Source organism: Malus sylvestris, chromosome 5, assembly GCF_916048215.2.
Source record: "Malus sylvestris chromosome 5, drMalSylv7.2, whole genome shotgun sequence".
Classification (NCBI taxonomy): Eukaryota; Viridiplantae; Streptophyta; class Magnoliopsida; order Rosales; family Rosaceae; genus Malus; species Malus sylvestris.
In genome coordinates this window covers 7,698,847-7,718,162 of record NC_062264.1, presented here as the reverse complement: position 1 = coordinate 7,718,162, position 19,316 = coordinate 7,698,847, and the positions used below count along the sequence as shown (strand labels likewise).

The window sequence follows — 19,316 nt, the reverse complement described above, 5'->3', positions numbered from 1 at the left end:
CTGTATTACGAAAACTAAAGGTGAATAGATTGTTGTCTTAAAAGAATTAGGAAATAATTAAGTTTCCTTGTATAATTCAGATTAGGAATCCTAGAAACCTAATTAGAATAGAAAAAAAGTGTCTATTCCATTTAGAATAGGAACCTTAATAAATAAAAAAATAACAATTGGTCTATGTACTATAAATAGACTTGTTGGGGGCTGATTATTCACACGAACAATAGAGTGAAACACTTTGAGAGAGTGAGGAATGAGAGATACTAAGACCTAGGGTTTGCGACAAGAAATGGGGCTTTTCTTGTAAACCAAAAGGGCTTTCATACTAGTGAACGGTAATCACCGAAATGAATGTAGGCCAGTTTCGGCCGAACCACTATAATTCTTTGTGATCATGGCGTGCGTTTTCTTTTGTGTGTTATGTTTTGGTTGGTTGTTTATTCTTTGTGCTTTATTAATTGTCGAAAACAAGGTCATAAAGAAAGCGTGTTTGTACAACATAACCAACAAGAACTAGATGCCTTTGCTTTTATTCAATGCAAGTGACACCCTTTAATTCTGATCTCTCTTAGATTCTCAGTTAACCGCTGACAGGAGAAAACTGAGGGAGGGAAGGATACGAATTCACGCAGCATAATCATAGCAAGGGGAGGGAAATGATTTATGCACGTCATTTTTCACTTCAAGTACATCTCTTTTTTAGCTATATAATTAAATAAAGGGAAATTATAACAATGGTCCTTCAATTTTAATTTAATTAGAGTGATGGTCCTTCAACTAAAAACTCATGATCATTAGTTACTTAACTCATCAAAACGTGCAACTATAGCCTCTTTCGTTAACTCCATCAAAATTCCGTCAAAATAAGTTATGTTGAAATGACAATTGCTCCAATTGGATTAGAGTTAAGGAACCATTACTCCAATTGGGTAAAAATTGAGGGATCATTGCTCCAGTTGGGTTAAAGTTAAGGAATTATTGTTTCAATTTTTCTCGTTTGGTTTTTCTTATTTGCCCCTCGATTCAACCTCATATGCGTGGCACATGACTCATTTTAATGAAAGTTCTAACAGAATTGAAGAAAATGATCATAGTTGCATGTTTTAAGAAATTAAGAGACCAACGGTCATGAATTTTTAGTTGAGAGACGATTACTTCAATTAGATTAAAGTTAAAAAACCATTATTACAATTTTCTCTTAAATAAAAAAAATGTCACTCTTACCACATTTTTACTACACTCGTACCACCTCTCTAATAAAGATCAAACCCACATAGCCCTATTTTGTAAGAGAGATGGTTGTAGTATGAAAAATGTGATAAGCGTAGCATTAGCTGCATTTCTCTTAAATAAATCAAAGAGAATCATGGGCCATAATTAAGAGGGGGAGTGCAGAAGGTGGAAAAGAGCGCGGAATTCATTTCTCCAAAGTGAATGCTAGCCAATATAGGTTCAAATTGACCCGAAAAACAGAGGGAGGAGGAGAGAGGGGGGAAAACAATATTTCGGAATTATGACTAAATATTACAAAAAGGCGAAATGGAAACATTCCAAAATGGTCAGGTTAGTAAAAATAAAATTTACAGACATCACTAGAAACTAATCACATGAAATGATAGAGTGCCATTTAGAGAGGATTAGCATTCCCGGGCATGTCGTTACCCAACCACATTGAGCTGCCCAGAGATTTTTGTTTTGCAAGTTGGACACATAAAACCAACGGAATCTGGTTGTATTTCGGAATCAACAGCCTCATGGTTGAACTCTACTCCGCACCATACACACGCTGTTGTTATCTGATGTCTGCCAGCCATGCTTAAGATGGCTTCTTCTGATTCAAACTGGACAGCGGCACCAAATGCCTTTTCCATCCCCGCGTTGTTTGTCAAATCCATGGGTACCTCGTGCAGTGTAAGAGATTCGTGCCCACTAGGAAATCCATACTTCAGAGGTTCTATTTCCTCCAACCTCAGCTCCTCAAACCCTGTTTCATCATGTCTCTGGGAAGCACTACTAAGATGCTCGTCTCCCTTTCAACACGGGACAATAAAATTAATTTTCTTAAGCAGACAACATATTGCACAGAACAAAGAAATATAATCACGTCTAAGATTCGTTATTATAGTACAACAACCACCAAGCCTTCTCCCACTTAGTGAGGTCAGCTGTATGAATCCTAAAACGCCAGTACACTCAGTTTGCACCATGTCTTTCGTTATTGTAGTACTAATGAAAAATTAACTGTCACTTAACATGTAACCAATTAGTTACAAGGTCTACCATGGAAAATTTTGATAAAAAAACTACAATCAACGATCAAATTTCTGATATATACATACATATAATTCCACCATCTCAATGTCCTCATTTTATGACAAGGACCAATTTTGTTGAATTATAAGTCTATAGCTGATTAGTATTAGTGAAATAAGATGAGTTTATTTGTGTATTCACTTGAGCATATCTACCAAGTGTAAAGTCAAAAGATGTAAGGCCATGAGTGCCATGTGTGATAATCCTAGTTGTTAGGTAATGAATGGCTGAGATCAATTTTTCTGATGTGTTGATCCAGCTCAGCTCTTGTTAGCTGTAATATCTCTCCCTGCACGTGTGAGTGAGTGAGAGAAGCACTAATGAAATAGAATATCCCTCTGTGAATTTTGCAGAGAGGAAGAGCAACCATTCTTTTCTCATCGTCTTTGTGCATTCATCTTCCTTCCTTCTCCTTTGCTAATCAGAAATATCAAACACTAACATGGCCTCAAAGCCAGGTTGCGTCATTTAAAATCTAGGCGTAAATCTGTGAGGTCACTGACTCAATCGAAGCTCACGAAAGGTTTGCAAGATGTCTGGATCTGGAAGCTCGGAGGTGAGAACTCCAATCTTCTCCGGTGAGAACTATGAGTTCTGGAGAATTAAAATGGTAACAATCTTCAAATCCATTGGGTTATGGAATCTGGTAGAAACGGGATTGCCAACACCCGATTCAAAGAAGAAGAAGAAGGAAGCTGAAGGGTCGTCGGAAGACGACGGTGATGAAATGGTTGTTGTGCTCATGAGGGATGCAAAGGCTCTAGGTATTATACAAAATGTTGTTTCTGATCAGATCTTTCCTCGGATTGCCAACGCCGACTCAGCCAAGATGGCATGGGATCTACTGTACGGTGAATACCACAGTGGTGATCAGGTTAGATCTGTAGAACTTCAAAATCTTAGAAGAGAATTTGAGTATGCTAGAATGCGAGATGATGAATCCTTATCTAGTTATCTCACAAGGCTGAATGACTTAATTAATCAGATGAGAACATTTGGTGAATCTCTTTCTAATGAGAGACTTGTGCAGAAGGTTCTGATAAGTCTAAGTAAACCTTATGATTCGATCTGTTTGGTTATAGAAAATACAAAGTGTCTACAGACTGTAGAATTGCAAGAAGTTGTTGCAATCTTGAAGAGTCAAGAACAACGGTTTGATTTGCATAATGTTGATACCACTGAGAAGGCATTTGCATCATTCTCAGTGAGTCCCAAAGGGCAAAATAGAAGTGGAATTCAATCTGGTTCATCAAAATTCCAAAAGAATTGGAACTCTAAAGGAAAGAAATGGGATTCAAAACCTCGATTCCAACAGAAATCTTTCAATAGTCCTGCATCAAATTCATATCAATCAGTCATTGGGTCAAGAGAGTATCAAACCACAGTGTAGAGTGTGCTCTAAGTTTCATTTTGGTGAGTGTAGGTATAAGGGGAAGCCCAAATGTTATTTGGTCATTGGGCTAGAGAATGCACTGTAGGGAAGAATGTGCAAAAGGCAAACTCTGCAAATCAGGTGGAAGTGACAGGGAATTTGTTCTATGCTAATAGTGCAATCTCAGAGACAAATGTCAATGGAAATTGGTATGTTGACAGTGGTTGTAGTAACCACATGACAGGGAATGATGATCTTCTTGTTGACATAAAAACAAATGTTGCTGGAAAAGTGCAAATGCCTACTAGTGTGTTAGTGAATGTTGCTGGAATGGGTTCATTGCAGATAGATACAAATAGAGGTAAAAAGTATATCAGAGAAGTCATGCACTTGCCAGGGTTAAAAGAGAACTTACTGAGTGTTGGACAAATGGATGAGCATGGATATTATCTAGTATTTGGAAGAGGCTTGTGTAGTATATTTGATGGACCTTCACTTGACAATCTTGTCATGAAGGTCAAGAAGAAGGAAAATAGATGCTACCCTCTTTCTCTGTTGAAAAACAATCAGTTGGTTCTGAAGGCTAGCATAGAGCACTCACTCAGATTTGGCACACAAGACTAGGTCACTTGAACTTCAGGGGGCTTCAGCAACTCAATGAGAAGAATATAGTGCATGGTCTTCCATATCTAGAAGCAATCAAAGATGTATGTCAAGGATGTCAATTTGGAAAACAACATAGAGACTGGTTTCCAAAAGAACAAGCCTGGAGAGCAAACTGTCCTCTGGAACTTATTCATGTTGATCTGTGTGGTCCTATGCAGAATGCATCCTTGGCTGAAAACAAGTATTTCATGCTATTCATTGATGACTGTACAAGGATGATTTGGGTGTATTTTCTCAGATACAAATCTGATGCATTCAATTAAAAAAGTCGTACCCAGTGCACAAGGCTCCCGCTTTACGCAGGGTCTGGGAGAGGTGAATGTCGGCTAGTCTTACCCCCATTTATGGAGAGGCTGCTCCCAAGTCTCGAACCCGAGACCTACCGCTCATGGGCGAAGGCAATTATTTCAAAAAATTTAAGTCTATGGTGGAGTTGCAGAGTGGTTTCAAACTTAAATGCCTAAGGAGTGACAGAGGTGGAGAATTCTTATCATCTGAGTTCACTAAGTTCTGTGATGCTGAAGGCATTCAAAGACAACTTACAATGGCTTATACTCCTCAACAGAATGGAGTAGTGGAAAGGAAAAACCGAACTGTGGTTGAAATGGCAAAAGCTATGCTTCATGATAGAGATATGACATACTTTCTTTGGGCCGAAGCTGTACACACAGCTGTGTATATTCTAAATAGGTGTCCTACAAAGGCACTTGGAAATACAACTCCTTTTGAAGCTTATAGTGGTAGAAAACCAGGTATAGCCCAACTCAAGATTTTTGGTTCCCTGTGCTATGTACATGTGCCTACTGAGACAAGACAGAAGCTAGATGCTAAGAGTGTCAAAGGTGTGTTTGTGGGATATGCTACATGTGAGAAAAGATACAGAATATTTGATCCTCGCACTAAGAACCTAATCTTGTCAAGAGATGTAGTTTTTGATGAATCTATGACTTGGAATTGGAAAGAAAATTCACAAAATTCAGTTGCTGCAACCTACATTCAGGATCAACCTGAAAATGTAGTTGGTGTGAATTCATGAGTTGAGTGAAACTGAAGAAAGCTCCCCCAGCCCTAGTTTTCCCTCTTATACAGAAGAACAAGAAATTTGTACCCCTGAATCTGCAAAGATTTCAGAGACTTATGATGATCACTCACCTCTGAAATGGAGAAATTTGAATGATGTTCTTGCCCAATGCAACTCATGCATTCTGGAACCAGAAAGATATGCAGATGCAGCTCAAGATGAATCATGGTTAAAGGCAATGGAAGATGAATTAGCCATGATTGAGAAGAATGGCACCTGGAAGCTTGTGGATAGACCACCAAAAAAGCCGGTTATTGGAGTTAAATGGGTCTACAAAACCAAGTTAAATCTTGATGGTTCAGTTTTTAAAAACAAAGCCAGGCTAGTTGCAAAGGGTTATGCTCAAAAGCCTGGGCTAGACTACAATGAAACTTATGCTCCAGTGGCTAGATTGGATACTATCAGGACACTTGTAGCTTTGGCAACACATAAGAGCTGAAAATTCTATCAGCTTGATGTAAAATTAGCATTTCTGAATGGTGTATTGGAAGAAGAAGTTTATGTAGATCAGCCCGAAGGATATGTAGTCAAAGGGAAAGGAAGATAAAGTCTACAAACTGCATAAAGCTCTGTACGGGTTAAAACAGGCTTCAAGGGCTTGGTATGGAGAAATTGATACATACTTCTTTCAGTGTGGTTTTGAGAAAAGTTTGAGTGAACCAACACTGTACACCAAAGCAAGGGGGCAAGACATTCTGATTGTTTCTATCTACGTGGATGACATAGTCTATACTGGTAGTAATAGACAGATGCTTGAAGAATTCAAAGAAGACATGAAAAGAAAATATGAAATGACAGATTTGGGTCTTCTCCATCATTTTCTTGGAATGGGGATAATTCAGACCAACTTTAGCATTTTCATTCACCAAAAGAAATATGCAAGTTCTTTACTAAACAAGTTCGGTCTAAATGAGTGCAAATCTGTGATCACACCACTTGTGGCGACTGAGAAATTAACCAAAGATGATGGAAGTGGAGCAGTAAGTGAAGAATTATACAGAAGCATTGTGGGAAGTCTTCTATATCTTACTGCTACTAGGCCGGACATTATGTATGCATCTAGTCTACTTGCTATATTTATGCATTGTCCTACTAGCAAGCATTTTGGAACTGCCAAACGTGTGCTCAGATACATCAAAGGGATTCTAGACTATGGTTTGGAGTATACAAAAGGCAAGAAGGCAATGTTAATTGGCTATTGCGACTGACTGGGGTGGATCACCAGATGATAGCAAAAGTACATCCGGTTATGCATTTTCTTTTGGAAGTGGAGTTTTTTCTTGGGCTTCAGTTAAACAAAATTGCGTGGCATTATCCACTGCAGAAGCAGAGTACATAAGTGCATCAAATGCCACTGCACAAGCAATCTGGCTTAGATTTGTATTGGAAGATTTTGAAGAACTTCAAACTGAAGCAACTCCATTGCAATGTGACAACACCTCTGCAATTGCAATCACCAAGAATTCTGTGTTTCACCAGAAGACTAAACACATAGATAGAAGGTATCACTTCATTAAAGATGCACTGCAGGAAGGAATCATTGATTTAGTGTACTGTCCCACTGAAGAGCAGTTAGCAGATATTTTCACAAAACCTTTGGCTAAGGATTGGTTCAACTATCTCAGAAATATGCTTGGAGTAAAATCAGATCAAGACTTAAAGGGGAGTGTTGAATTATAAGTCTATAGCTAAAAGGTCGTACCCAGTGCACAAGGCTCCCGCTCTATAGCTGATTAGTATTAATGAAATAAGATGAGTTTATTTGTGTATTCACTTGAGCATATCTACCAAGTGTAAAGTCAAAAGATGTAAGGCCATGAGTGCCATGTGTGATAATCCTAGTTGTTAGGTAATGAATGGCTGAGATCAATTTTTCTGATGAGTTGATCCAGCTCAGCTCTTGTTAGCTGTAATATCTCTCCCTGCACGTTGTGTGAGTGAGTGAGAGAAGCATTAATGAAATAGAATATCCCTCTGAATTTTGCAGAGAGGAAGAGCAACCATTCTTTTCTCATCGTCTCTGTGCATTCATCTTCCTTCCTCCTTTGCTAATCAGAAATATCAAACACTAACAAATTTGTGGGGCCCATGCAAAAATATGGTCTCAGTATCAGCTCCGTCTATCTTTTAATTCTCCTCCAAGCATCACTATAAGTTCTCAAATCAAAATCTACTTATTTGGTTACCCACATGATCACTTAATAAGTTTATCGGCAACACTTTGTCCCTCTATTTATTTCATGACAATTAGACGACTAAAGAGTCCACTGGACTCTCCTTGCATGGATAATCCTTGAAGGCCACTAAACAATTAGTTGGATCGGAATCTTCTGATTATGAGACCTTCTTACAGGTCCCACAATGTAGTCCTTTTTCCTTTAACGAAGTGTATTTGCGTGTTAAGCACATAGCACCTATTTCTTTTGTTAACTCATTAATGCGACAAAAGAAGCAATAGTATTGAATCAAATAATTTGATGCGACAATAGAAGTAATAGTATTTGAATCAAATAATTTAAACAGACAAAGTAGACAATTATTTGATCAGTAAACATTAGCTTCTTCCCTTTAGTAGGAAAAGAGATTCTTACCAAAATAAAACTAGAACACCGTACAAAAAGACAATAGACTAATAGTTCCACAGCCAACACACTGACAACTTATAAACAAATTCAATCAACAAAAACCATATAAACAAAATTATAGACTTCTTATATTGCTATATTTCGGGCAGGGTTCCAATCTTGGAAAAAGAAACATGATATATATTTTTTCAATGTCAGTTCTTCAACAATAATTTTGGTTTTAATTTTGAAGAAAAAAGTTTGAATGAGACTCAGGTGTATCAGTGTATCTGGACACCAGAAAGAAACAAAATATGGCAGCAATGCTTGATGGTACCTTATCCTATATAGCAGTAGATGTGGGAAAAAGAAACATGATATATATTTTTTCAATGCCAGTTCTTCAACAATAATTTCCGTTTTAGTTTTGAAGAAAACACTTTGAACGCGACTCAGGTGTATCAGTATATCTGGAAACCAGAAAGAAACAAAATATGGCAGCAATGCTTGATAGTACCTTATCCAATATTGCAGTAGATGTGGGAAAGCAGACCAATGATTGCACCAGTGGTACTGAGGAGTCAGAAATCCCGATTTGCAGTTCATTTCCTTCATAAACTTGGCATACAGATTCTATCAAAGTATCATTAGATTTAGATGGTTCGTGATCAATGCTGCTACCAAAGTAAATTGCTTGTTCACTATTGTTAGTGCTGTGTTCAATGGCATTGGGCTGCTCTGATGCACTTGTGCAATTCAAAATTGCATTCCCTACTGCATCACAAATATATTTGTCATCCGAAGAAGCATCTATCTTGCAGTGAGTAGCTCCATCCTGATTAGTACCAGACTTCTCTAATTCGTCAGAGGTGGATGCCAAGCCATCTTTTTTCCAAGGACATTCAGATGGTTTACCGTTCATCTCCGTAGCTGATAACTCAGCTGTTTTCATAAAAGAGTCCTTAATATCTACAACTTCCATAGGATCATCAGTTCCTTCCACACTTCCATCAGTTATTGTATGTTCACTATCATGTTGATCTGAATCAATTATGTCAAACAAGCGACCCTCCAGGTCCTGTTCACTAAGAGGTGAATCTATGTTCATTTCTTGATGAGAATCGGAAGCAGGAATTTCTGAACTAAATCCCATGTATGGTTTATCAGGTGCAGCATCACCTTTGGATTGATTATTAGGTTCAGCAGTTGAGGTTTCTATGATAGAGTTTTGAGCAATTTCAATCAGAGCATCCATTTTTGAGATCCTTGATGGCAAACCTTCGCTGTTTGGAGACTCTATTCTCTTTTGAAGTGTTGATGGACCAGGCGATTCTTCCACCCTCCTGACATAATTTCGAACATGAATCCCTACATGACCATTGTAGCGACGCCTTTCCAAAAATACCTTATGGCAAAACTGGCATTCATATTTCCCATCTTTAATTATCACACCATCACCAACAGTAGAACCAAGTCTATACCTCCTTGTAGTCCTCTGGTGAAAAGACAATAGATGCTGCAAATATGAATCCTTCTCATTAAAAGTCATATTGCATTTGTGACATTCAAAAAGGTCATGTATCTGAACCTCAGCAAGATTGTCTACTCCCAATAAGGTAACTTCCTTTTCACGCCCATTAGATATAGAAGACACAACTAGAGCAGCGCTGGAATTCACGTCTTGCCTACGGTCTCCATCCTTATCAGCATGCTGCTGCACCCCAAACAAAATTTGAAAAGGATTTATTATCGAAGGTACAATAAACCAAACAGCTGCAATAATATATAACTTACATTTTCAGTAGCCACTATGCACCCTTCCAGAACATTCTCACGCCCATGACCACCATCTGGCTGTCGTGCATTATTGTGATCAGAGAAGGAGTGCAGAAATGAAGAAACTTCCTTGCAGGTCAGAAATTGTTCTCCAGTAGGGCTGGAAAGTATCAAGCAACTTGTAATGATGAGAAACACAAGCGAGAGAGGTGACTCCAAAATACAGGATACAAAGTAGAGGAATACTGAAATGAAAATATAAATAACCACAAGGCACGAGTTAACTAGTTATACATTTTGTTCAGGTTATACTATTTTCATCATTACCAAACTATAGCAATAACTGTGTTTGTGTCTCCAGTAATTCGTTTGTAAGAGGGGTGAAAACCAGTACAGAATCCTAATTTGATCATCCTTACTCAAGGATGATCTGCTAAGATAATCTATGTTACCATACAAAAGAAGCATTCTCATGGAAATGATACAAAAAAAAAATAAGTAAATAAACTTTGAATTCCGGGCACCCCTAACGATGCATGCATACAAAGTTCTAACAATCGGGAGTTCAATGATCAACAGAAATGTCATGGCAAAGTAAATGTCGAGCAATAGAATATTAAACTATCTTCAAATAATAACTAATTAGACCTCAATGATGCAAAGCCAAATACAAGTGACTGAACTGAAGAAAAAAAGAGCTTCCAAGCAAGTAAAACCTTATGTATCGGCGGCAGTAAATCCAAGCACGTCCTTCCTTCCTCTTAAGGCCCAGCAAGAGCTTCCAACCGACCGGCAAGGCATCCCCGAACTCACTGGCATCAACAATCTTCCTCTTCTTCCTCCTACTCCCCCACTGCCCACCCAAGTCCCTCATAAACCCCAACAACTGCTCCTCCGTTTCCAAACCCACCGTCCTCCGCCTCAATTCCTCCCCAAAAGGCTCTTCTGCATTCTCCAAACCCGAAATGTCCACCGCGGCGCCCTCCTTATTCACCATCCCCATACCCGCATATCCCTCATTCTCCAAACCCAAGACTTTCACTTTGGGCTTCCTCCCTCGCTTCCTTTTCTTCACCCCCATTTCACCTCTCCCCTCCAAACCTACGATTCCACTCCCCATGTTGGGATTAGGGCTGAGCACCCTGGAAAACAACGCCGTCTGGGCGGGCTCGAAGTCGATTTGGCCGAATTTGGGGTCCTGGGAAATGAGGTTCTTGAGGTGAGCGATGATCGCATGGTTCTCGTTGCGTTCGGGGTCATCCGGTGGCACTGGAGTGAGCTTAGGAGGGGTGGCAAGCAGGCCGGCAACGCGACGACGGTGGCCAGTGGCGGCGGCGGCAGTGGAGGTATCAGACTGTTGACGGCGGGGACGAGAGTACGTTTGGCGGCGGGAACCAGCGCTCTCGTTGAAGACAGATCGGTCAATTTTGGGGACGATGAGGTCTTGGGTGCGGCAGAGGTTTAAGGCCGAGGAGGAGGAAGAGGAGAAGAGGGAGAGCGCTTGGAGCTCCGATTGAGAGAGTGTGCTGATGTCTATGTGGGTTAAGGAGTCTAAGGGAATGTTTGCTTCTTGTGGCGATTGTGGCCGCGGGACGGTGGCTGTTGTCGCCATTTGGAGTGGCGCTGCTTGACAGAGTGTCTGTGAGACTGTAACAGTGTGAGGAAAATGGCGTGGGACTGTGGAGAGGTTTCGTTGTGGTAAAAGGTAAAAGCACCCATCAATGTTACTATCCCCATCAAAAAAAGTTTGTCCTCTATCCCATTTTACCCTAAAAGCATGTTAGCTGGACCAACTTTCAATAATAATAAATAACCACATTAACCAATACTTATAATAATTTAATCATCAACAATTGTATCATATAGTTTATAAAATGAAAAATGTTGAGGGTACTCTCTCAAAAGTAAAGCTCTCCTGTGAACTCTATGTCGTCTTAATTCATGTGCTAACATTATAAAATATTATGTTAAAAACATAACATAACAAAAAACTCGAAGAGAGTCCTACTTTTGAGAGAGTTGTCACATCCCCGCTCGGGCCCCACCACATCCTGAGAACTCACACGAGAACTTCCCAGTGGGTCACCCATCATAGGATTGATCACTCGCTTAACTTCGAAATTCCGATGGAACCCGAAACCAGTGAGCTCCCAAAAGGCCTTGTGTTAGGTAGATATGGGAATATACATATAAGACTTACAGGATCCACTCTCTTGGGTGATGTGGGATGTTACAGAGTTCTCTTAGCATTTCTCTTATAAAATATGATTTAAATATGTGATCACTCTAACATTACTCTTGTTTTAATAAGAGGCTTTTATATATAGCTGTTTGATAACACTTTCATTTTCATTTTTCACCTTTTTTTTAAATTGAAAACTTGTTGGGTAACTACATTCAATTTATATCTTTGAGAAAATGAAATATTTTTTCCTTATCACCCATAAGTGAGTTTAAATTTGGAGATATGTGTGGTCGATAAACACAAATGTCAAAATTTAAACTCATCAAATGGTAATAACTAATAAGTAGGATGGTGAGCAAGCATTCACCCTTCAAAAAATTGAAAACTTAACCAAAGAGTGAAAACTACTTTCTTGCATTTTTAAATTTTATCTTTGAGTTTTTTTTTTTATTTTTTTGAAAACTGAAATAGTTACAAAATAAGCTTTCATTCGCAAAACTAAAATCGAAAAGTTGAAATAATTATCAAAGAACTTCTAGCATCATAATATAGTTTGTAGGATATCATAAAATCTACCTAAAAGCCAAATGTGAATATGAAGACCTAAAATTATATATTTTGCCAAAAGACATACTGCCTAATTACCTTTACGGGGCTGTAATAATTAGACAAAGACGCACTATTCAACCCAAAAAACAAAAAAGTTTTTTAAGCGATGTTATGGTCGTAAAATCCGTCGTCTTCAGTCTTGACGAATTTGTATCTACAAAACAAGTAACATCTTTGATCAAAAACCAAAGCCTCAAGCGCCCACGAGGTTGGGGGAGGGGGGAAAGTTTGGCCAATGAATCTTTGATGCCTAAGTTAGTATCTCTAAAATGAGTGAGTGCTTAGGGCTTGTATGCATAGCAAAAAGCTTACCAAATTTTGGTAGAGATGAAGGTATTTATAGGAGAAGGTGGCTGGCTATAGTGTTAGGGTTTTGCCCTACACATGGCAAAATCCTATTGGTCAAGGTGTGTCATCCGTTGGATAATAAGGAAATAATATTCTCAAGATATTAATTAAGAGATAATATATTGGGATAATGGTGGAAGTATCCTTGATTGATTGTAATAGGGATTTCTTACTTGATTGAGTTGATCTTCAATTATGAATGTATTAAAGATGAGATTTAGTAATTAATCATATCTTTAATACCTTTGACTTTTTCATGCCATGAGCACGGGAGCTTTGAGCAATCGTAGTCCTCTACTTGGACCTTCAGGAATGTTGAGCTGCTCGTGGGAGTATTTGAGAACCATGCCCGTTCAATGAGAGAAATCTTGTCTTTCTTGAGATAAAGTTCATGTGTCGCCTCCAGGATTTTTTGGATTTTTTTTGCTCCACAAATGCCCCTACACATACTGGGCTGCAAGCATAAAAGGGCAATAGGTGTAGAAATCTCAAGCTGCTTAGGTGTGTAGAGAGTTATTTTGATGTAGATCTTCCACCTTGTTTTGGAAATAGAGTCTTCACTATGAAAGGGAAGTCAATTGCCACCAAGACTTATTTAAGCCTGCCTTAAGCAAAGGACTAAGTAAACTCAAAGAACAATGTTATCCCTATAAAAAGAGAGAGAAAAGGCTAAAAGATATTGTAAACCCTCCAGTAGTTTTCTTCTTTGCTTACCCTTGCAAAGAGTTGATCGTCATTGTTCTTTTTTTATTTTTTGTGCCATACCAAGATAAGAAAAAGTTGAATTTTTTCTTCTTGGGTAGTGTTGTCGCTGGACAACCGTGAGGGTAGTCTGGCACATCAGTTGGCAAGGCCCAGGATGGCATGGCTAAGAGCCACGGAGCTGTCGCTAAAGAAGGGCAGTGCCTGGCTAGTAAGTTGGCCTGCTTGTTGGACATTCAGTTGAGAAGAAGTCTTTCTGTTGCTTCCAGAAAACTTGACGTCGAGCTGTTTCCAGCATCTGGGTCTGGAGTTAGAGGTATTGGACCATTTGAGGTATTGGAGAGAGTGGGCGAAGTTGCCTATCGCCTTGCACTACCTCCACAGTTGTCTCACATTCACCCAGTGTTCCATGTATCCTCACTCCGAAGGTATCGTAGTGATCCTTCCCATGTCATTTCTTATGAGCCTATTCAGGTTAAGGAGAATCTCACTTATGAGGAGTACCCCGTTGAAATTATTGATCAAAGAGAGAAAGCTCTCCGCACCAAGACTATTTCATTGGTACGCGTATTATGGAACAATCATGGTGTGGAGGAATCAACTTGGAAACCAGAGGTAAAGATGCGCCAACATTATCCCCATCTATTTGACTCAGGTGCGTTGAGTTTAAGGGTCTAAACTCTTTTTAAGGGGGGAAGGATGTGAAATCTCATCCTCGGAATTTCACCATTTATTATGTATTTCATAATTTAAATTCGTATTTCGCGATTATGTTATCTTTATGAGTTAATTTTAATTCCACTAATTATAAGTTTAGTAATTGATTATTTATCGAGTTGGAAGTTTCATAATCAATCTTTATCTTTCGTTGATATTTCGAAGTTACAACTAGTGTCTTTAAATAGATCTCGAACCCACGAACGCATAGACAAAAGCTGTTTGCAAGTCCGAATTATAACAGTATATTTACGAACGTTTGAAGTTGTGAAACTTTAGGTAGTGGAAATTATTTAAATTCCATTGGAGGATTAAAGGCCCAAATATACATAATTGGGTTAAGGGGCATGTGATGGGGGGTTGAAAAAGGACGAATAGGGGGGAGGGTGGACATTTTTTCTTTCCCCATTTCTAGAACCTGTGTACTCCATTGGCTATTTGGCAAAACCGGCCAACTTCATGCAAATTTCCACCATTTCTCAACTAATTTTCTTATCTCCTTCACCTGCAACCTGCTCAACTACCTTCCTCCTTCCACCTCCACAAAAAATCAAGGGTTTTTAAGGTCTAATTCAGGTAAAACTTCACCGGAGAACTCGGGGATTTTCGATGGCGATTCGTTGTTCTGGTGAGTATCACCATTCACCATCACCCTTAATCAACTTCAATTTGTCACATCCCGGGCTCGACTCCACCATAGCACGATATTGCCCGCTTTGGGCCCCGACCACGTCCTCACGATTTTGTTTCTGGGAACTCACACAAGAACTTCTCAGTGAGTCACCCATCATGAGAGTGCTCTCGTGCGCTACTCGCTTAACTTTGGAGTTCCTACGGAATCTGAAGCCAGTGAACTCCCAAAAAGCCTCGTGCTAGGTAGGGATGGGAATATACATATAAGGATCACTCCCCTATGCGATGTGGGATCTAACATATCTAGTTGTGGCTAAGTCCAGATTGGCTTCTGAAAAGCTCGCCAGTGCAAGAAGTGGGGAGGAAAGTCCGTCACTTGGAAAAGTGGATTCAGCTGTTAAAAAGGCACCAAAGCCTGCTCCTTCTGCTGATGCTACATATGTGCTGCTTGCCAAGAAGGAGAGAATTGCTTGAGTTTGATTTCTCAGCTACCGTAGATGGAGCAGTCAAGGACGAAGTAAATATCGGACCTAGTAAAGATGAAGTGTCAAATGAGCAAACTACTGCTGGAAAGCCCAAAGTCATCCAAGCTGCTAAATGGGTAGTCTGCTTTGTTTAGCTTGTGTTAGATTTTGCCAATCTTCGTGCAAGTTTATCACTTTACTAGAATTTTAATAAACTGCTTTCTTCGCTTTATTCTATCTTTATTTTTCTTGAAACTTTGCTTGCTTGAAGAATTTTATTCTTTTGTTTGTGATCAATGGAAGAATTTTGTTAGATATAAACAAGGTTATAAAAAGCGGTTAGTGGTAGTCAGACAGTGGGAAGGGGTCTAGTGCTTAGGGGTTTAGGGTTTATTTTAATTTTTACATCTGTTATATAGTGTATAATATAATTATATATATGTAAAATTTTAGACTCTTTTGGTTGCTTTTGCATCATTTTCTAAGCCCATAAATTTTGTTGGGCTTTTTTATTCACATCAATAAAAGGAAATTTTAACGAAACATTCATGGTACTGTTCACTTTTAATGAAAATAACATTTTTACTCTAAAACGTCACTCCTGGTACTATTCACTTACAACACCTTTTTGTCATTTTGATTAAAACTCAAAGTTTTCAAGTCATTTTCATTAGTTTTCATTTAATAAAATGAAATGTTAGGCCTTGTATTCCTAGTTTTAATAAAATTGTCAACCGCTAAAAAAACCTAACTAATGCTAGCTAAAGCTGCTAAACCATGGTCTCCGTCACCCATATCTACAATTGAATATGCATAATTCGTCCTCTACCACACTCTTTTTCTCCTTCTTGTTGTAGGTCATCATCGACTCCTTGTCTAGCAAACCCTGAGCTGGAGTAGGGGTAGATCAGTCTTTTTGGTGTTGACAATAACTACAAGTTATGATTGGTGGCCTTCTTCTGAAATACACAGCGCTCACATGCCCCTGAGACAACGACAACATGTTTGGTGACGTGTTCATCGTTATCTAAGGAGACCAGATATTCTCAAACTGATTGTCATGTGGCAGACACGCTTCGGAGAGAGATGAGTCTAAGCCCCTGGTTAGTTGAGGTGTGATGGAAAGCAACCCTCCCGAAACCCAAGTTAGGCTTTGCAGTTAATGGGTCGGCATCGCATGGCTTTTAAGTAAATAAAAATGTGTTAGCCCATAGCAGGCCTTATTTTTATATATGACCCAAACAATCTTACCAAACCCAGCAACATTGCAAGCTAATAATCTCTCTCTTATTGCATAAGCTTCAGCAACAGTGCCAATCGCACGCATTTGTCGGCTGCTGCTCAATAGCAGACTTGAACTCTGCTTGCTGCTTCATGAAAGCCCAGTCACTGACACACACTTGACATAATATAAGCTGCAAATCGACACCAAATAGATATTTGGTACAACTCTTAGCACTGAATGAAATTTGGGTCATTTGGGTTGAAAAGTTCCTCCAGTGATCTTCAGAACTCACTTCCAGCACAACAATGGAACTTCCAGCACAACAATGGAATTCAACCTCAAAAATGCCGGTGTTCCAAAAAAAAAAGAAAGACATTATTTTTCTAGTGTTTGTGTTTAACAATGTAAGTAACAATCGAAGTGGCGACATTCTTCGACAAAATGCTTAATTGTGTGCGGAGTGTAGAATAAAAACGAACGATGTTTGAACAATATGCTCTCCTCTCTGCGCCGAACTTTGAATTGCCCTTCTAGTAGTTTTAAGAAACAATCAACTAAAATGGATCTTGTAGTCTGAATCATTCAAGGAACGTATCCTTGTGCTTAATTATGCAATATAACAAACAAACAGTTCATCGCGTACCCCATTTCTCAACAAATACTATGGTTGAACAATAAACATGACTGACAGGGACGAAGTTTTATTTTCTTCAAAATAATACTAGTTCAACTTTGTTCACCATTGTAGCCCAATTCTCCAAATTTTCCAGTGTGAAATTAAGGCATCTGTAGATTACAGTATATCACTGAACTTGTTTTTTATCAGAAGCTGAGCCCCTTCAACTAACCTCTTTACCACCTCCCCTGCAGGTAAAATTTCCTTGATGAGTCCTACACTTTGTCCGGCATACATCACCATGCTTTCAATGTCACCCGTTGTTGTCGCATTTGGAACAACACCGGCAAGACGGCGAATTTCTATTTCCTGATAGAGAATATAAGTCAAGATTGCTATCCATTACATTCCACTTAGTTATATGCAATGCATGAAAAAATGCAGAAACCGGAAATGGCATACTCTTGATTCTAGTGGTAAGCGTTGCTTGTCAAGTATGAGAAAAATTTCATCCTCACCCTATCATGTATTATTGCGCAGCCAATAACAGGTTGACCCGCTTCATTTTGATCAGCAGGAATATATTTACAATCATTGAAGAAAGGTGTATGCAGAACACGATGTGGTGCATCAGGCCACCTTGCACGGCCGAATACATCAGTGTACTCAGTTGCGTCATATTCAACCACCTTTCTCTTGTATGCAGGATGAGCATGACTTTCTTCAGTTGCAAGAAACCTGCAAGGACAAATTTATAGAAAAACCAAATTACCAAAACTTCACTTATAATTGAAAACATCTTGAACGACCACAGTATGAAAAAGTTTCTGGATTTGTAACTCAATGATATGAAAATGTCCTGTTTCTGAAACCTTAGTTGCAAGATTGTTTAAATATGCTCTTTGAAGAGTCTAACAGGTCAAGTATATCAAACCTAGTTCCTAGGCAGATGCCCTGAGCACCAAGGGCCAGAGCAGCAACATATCCACGGGCATCCACAATACCACCAGCAGCAATGAGAGGTATATCTTGATCTCCAACAAGATCAACTACCTTCGGCAACAATGAAATTAAAGCATCCTATAATTTGAACAATAGAAAGCACATGGATGTCAATAATTCTAAGTATCTCAATTGACAAGTATCAGGCAATAGGCACTTAAGGAACGAAGCAAACACAAAACTAAGTATGTGACTAATAAAATCATCAGTGTCAATAAAACAAGATCCAAGAAAGCAGGCTCACCTGACCGATCACATGCCCTCCTGCTTCACGCCCTTGAACAATAATTGCATCTACACCAGCATGTATTGCTTTCTTCGCTTCCTCCAAGCTCCCAACCTTGAACCGAATTATATACAACTCATCAACACGTCCAGGAAAGAAAATAACAATTAACATGCCAGATGCTGTATCATACACATGTATTCTGCCAATAGAATATATAAAAAGAAATGACAAAACATATGTCTGCAATTAATTTTAGCGTGTGCACGAAGATAGATATAAGTTAAACACGATAATTTTGCTAAACAAGATTGAAAGAGTTTAAGCTAGGGTTCGAAAACTGTGAACTGCATAAACTCATCAAGGAGTATGGTTTGGCTTTCTTACAATCTGCATCATTGCAGTATGGTTTTTATACAGTTTTACATACACCCGCATGCCATAAACAATAGTACACGCATGCAATAAATAATGTGAGATCATGCAATATTCTTCTGCCCATCTTCGACAGGACTTCATGGGTTTCATTTAGAATAGTCCTTTCACCATGTCAGCAGCACATGGATTATATGTCAGCAGCACATGGCTTATACTCAGGTAGTTTGAACTGAATATTTGGTTTATCACGCCCCCGCAAGCTGAGTGGGCGCGGACGAACAGGAAGCTTGGAAAGAAGATAACTGAACCGTGCGGTGGACAAGCCCTTTGTTAAGAGATCGGCAAGTTGGTCAGTAGATGAAACATATCCCACAACAAGTTCATTTCTAGTGACTTTCTCTCGAACATAATGATAATCAACTTCCACATGACGCATACGAGC

The 19,316-nt window shown here is 39.0% G+C and overlaps 1 protein-coding gene, 1 long non-coding RNA gene and 1 pseudogene across 4 annotated transcripts in view; 1 reads left to right on the top strand and 2 right to left on the bottom strand.

Moving 5' to 3' along the window:
• LOC126621790 (uncharacterized) overlaps nt 1–9,381 on the top strand; it is a 91,263-nt gene extending 81,882 nt beyond the window's left edge. The window contains exon 2 of one of the 2 annotated variants that reach the window (XR_007623196.1): nt 9,161–9,381. This is a non-coding gene — a long non-coding RNA (uncharacterized LOC126621790). The remainder of the gene's footprint in view (nt 1–9,160) is intronic. The other variant, XR_007623195.1, reaches the window with a different exon arrangement.
• Nucleotides 1–19,316, bottom strand: part of LOC126621789 (uncharacterized) — a 94,560-nt gene that overhangs the window by 68,248 nt on the left and 6,996 nt on the right. Inside the window, exons 3-6 of one of the 2 annotated variants that reach the window (XM_050290373.1) lie at nt 18,515–18,610; nt 18,203–18,348; nt 17,787–18,006; nt 17,219–17,637 (exon numbers count right to left, since the gene is read on the bottom strand). In XM_050290373.1, coding sequence (XP_050146330.1) covers nt 17,446–17,637; nt 17,787–18,006; nt 18,203–18,348; nt 18,515–18,610 — 654 coding nt within the window. In that variant the 3' untranslated portion in view covers nt 17,219–17,445. Of the gene's footprint in view, nt 1–17,218; nt 17,638–17,786; nt 18,007–18,202; nt 18,349–18,514; nt 18,611–19,316 lie in introns of those variants that run through there. The other variant, XM_050290374.1, reaches the window with a different exon arrangement.
• On the bottom strand, nt 1,397–11,521 carry LOC126621783 (uncharacterized; annotated as a pseudogene).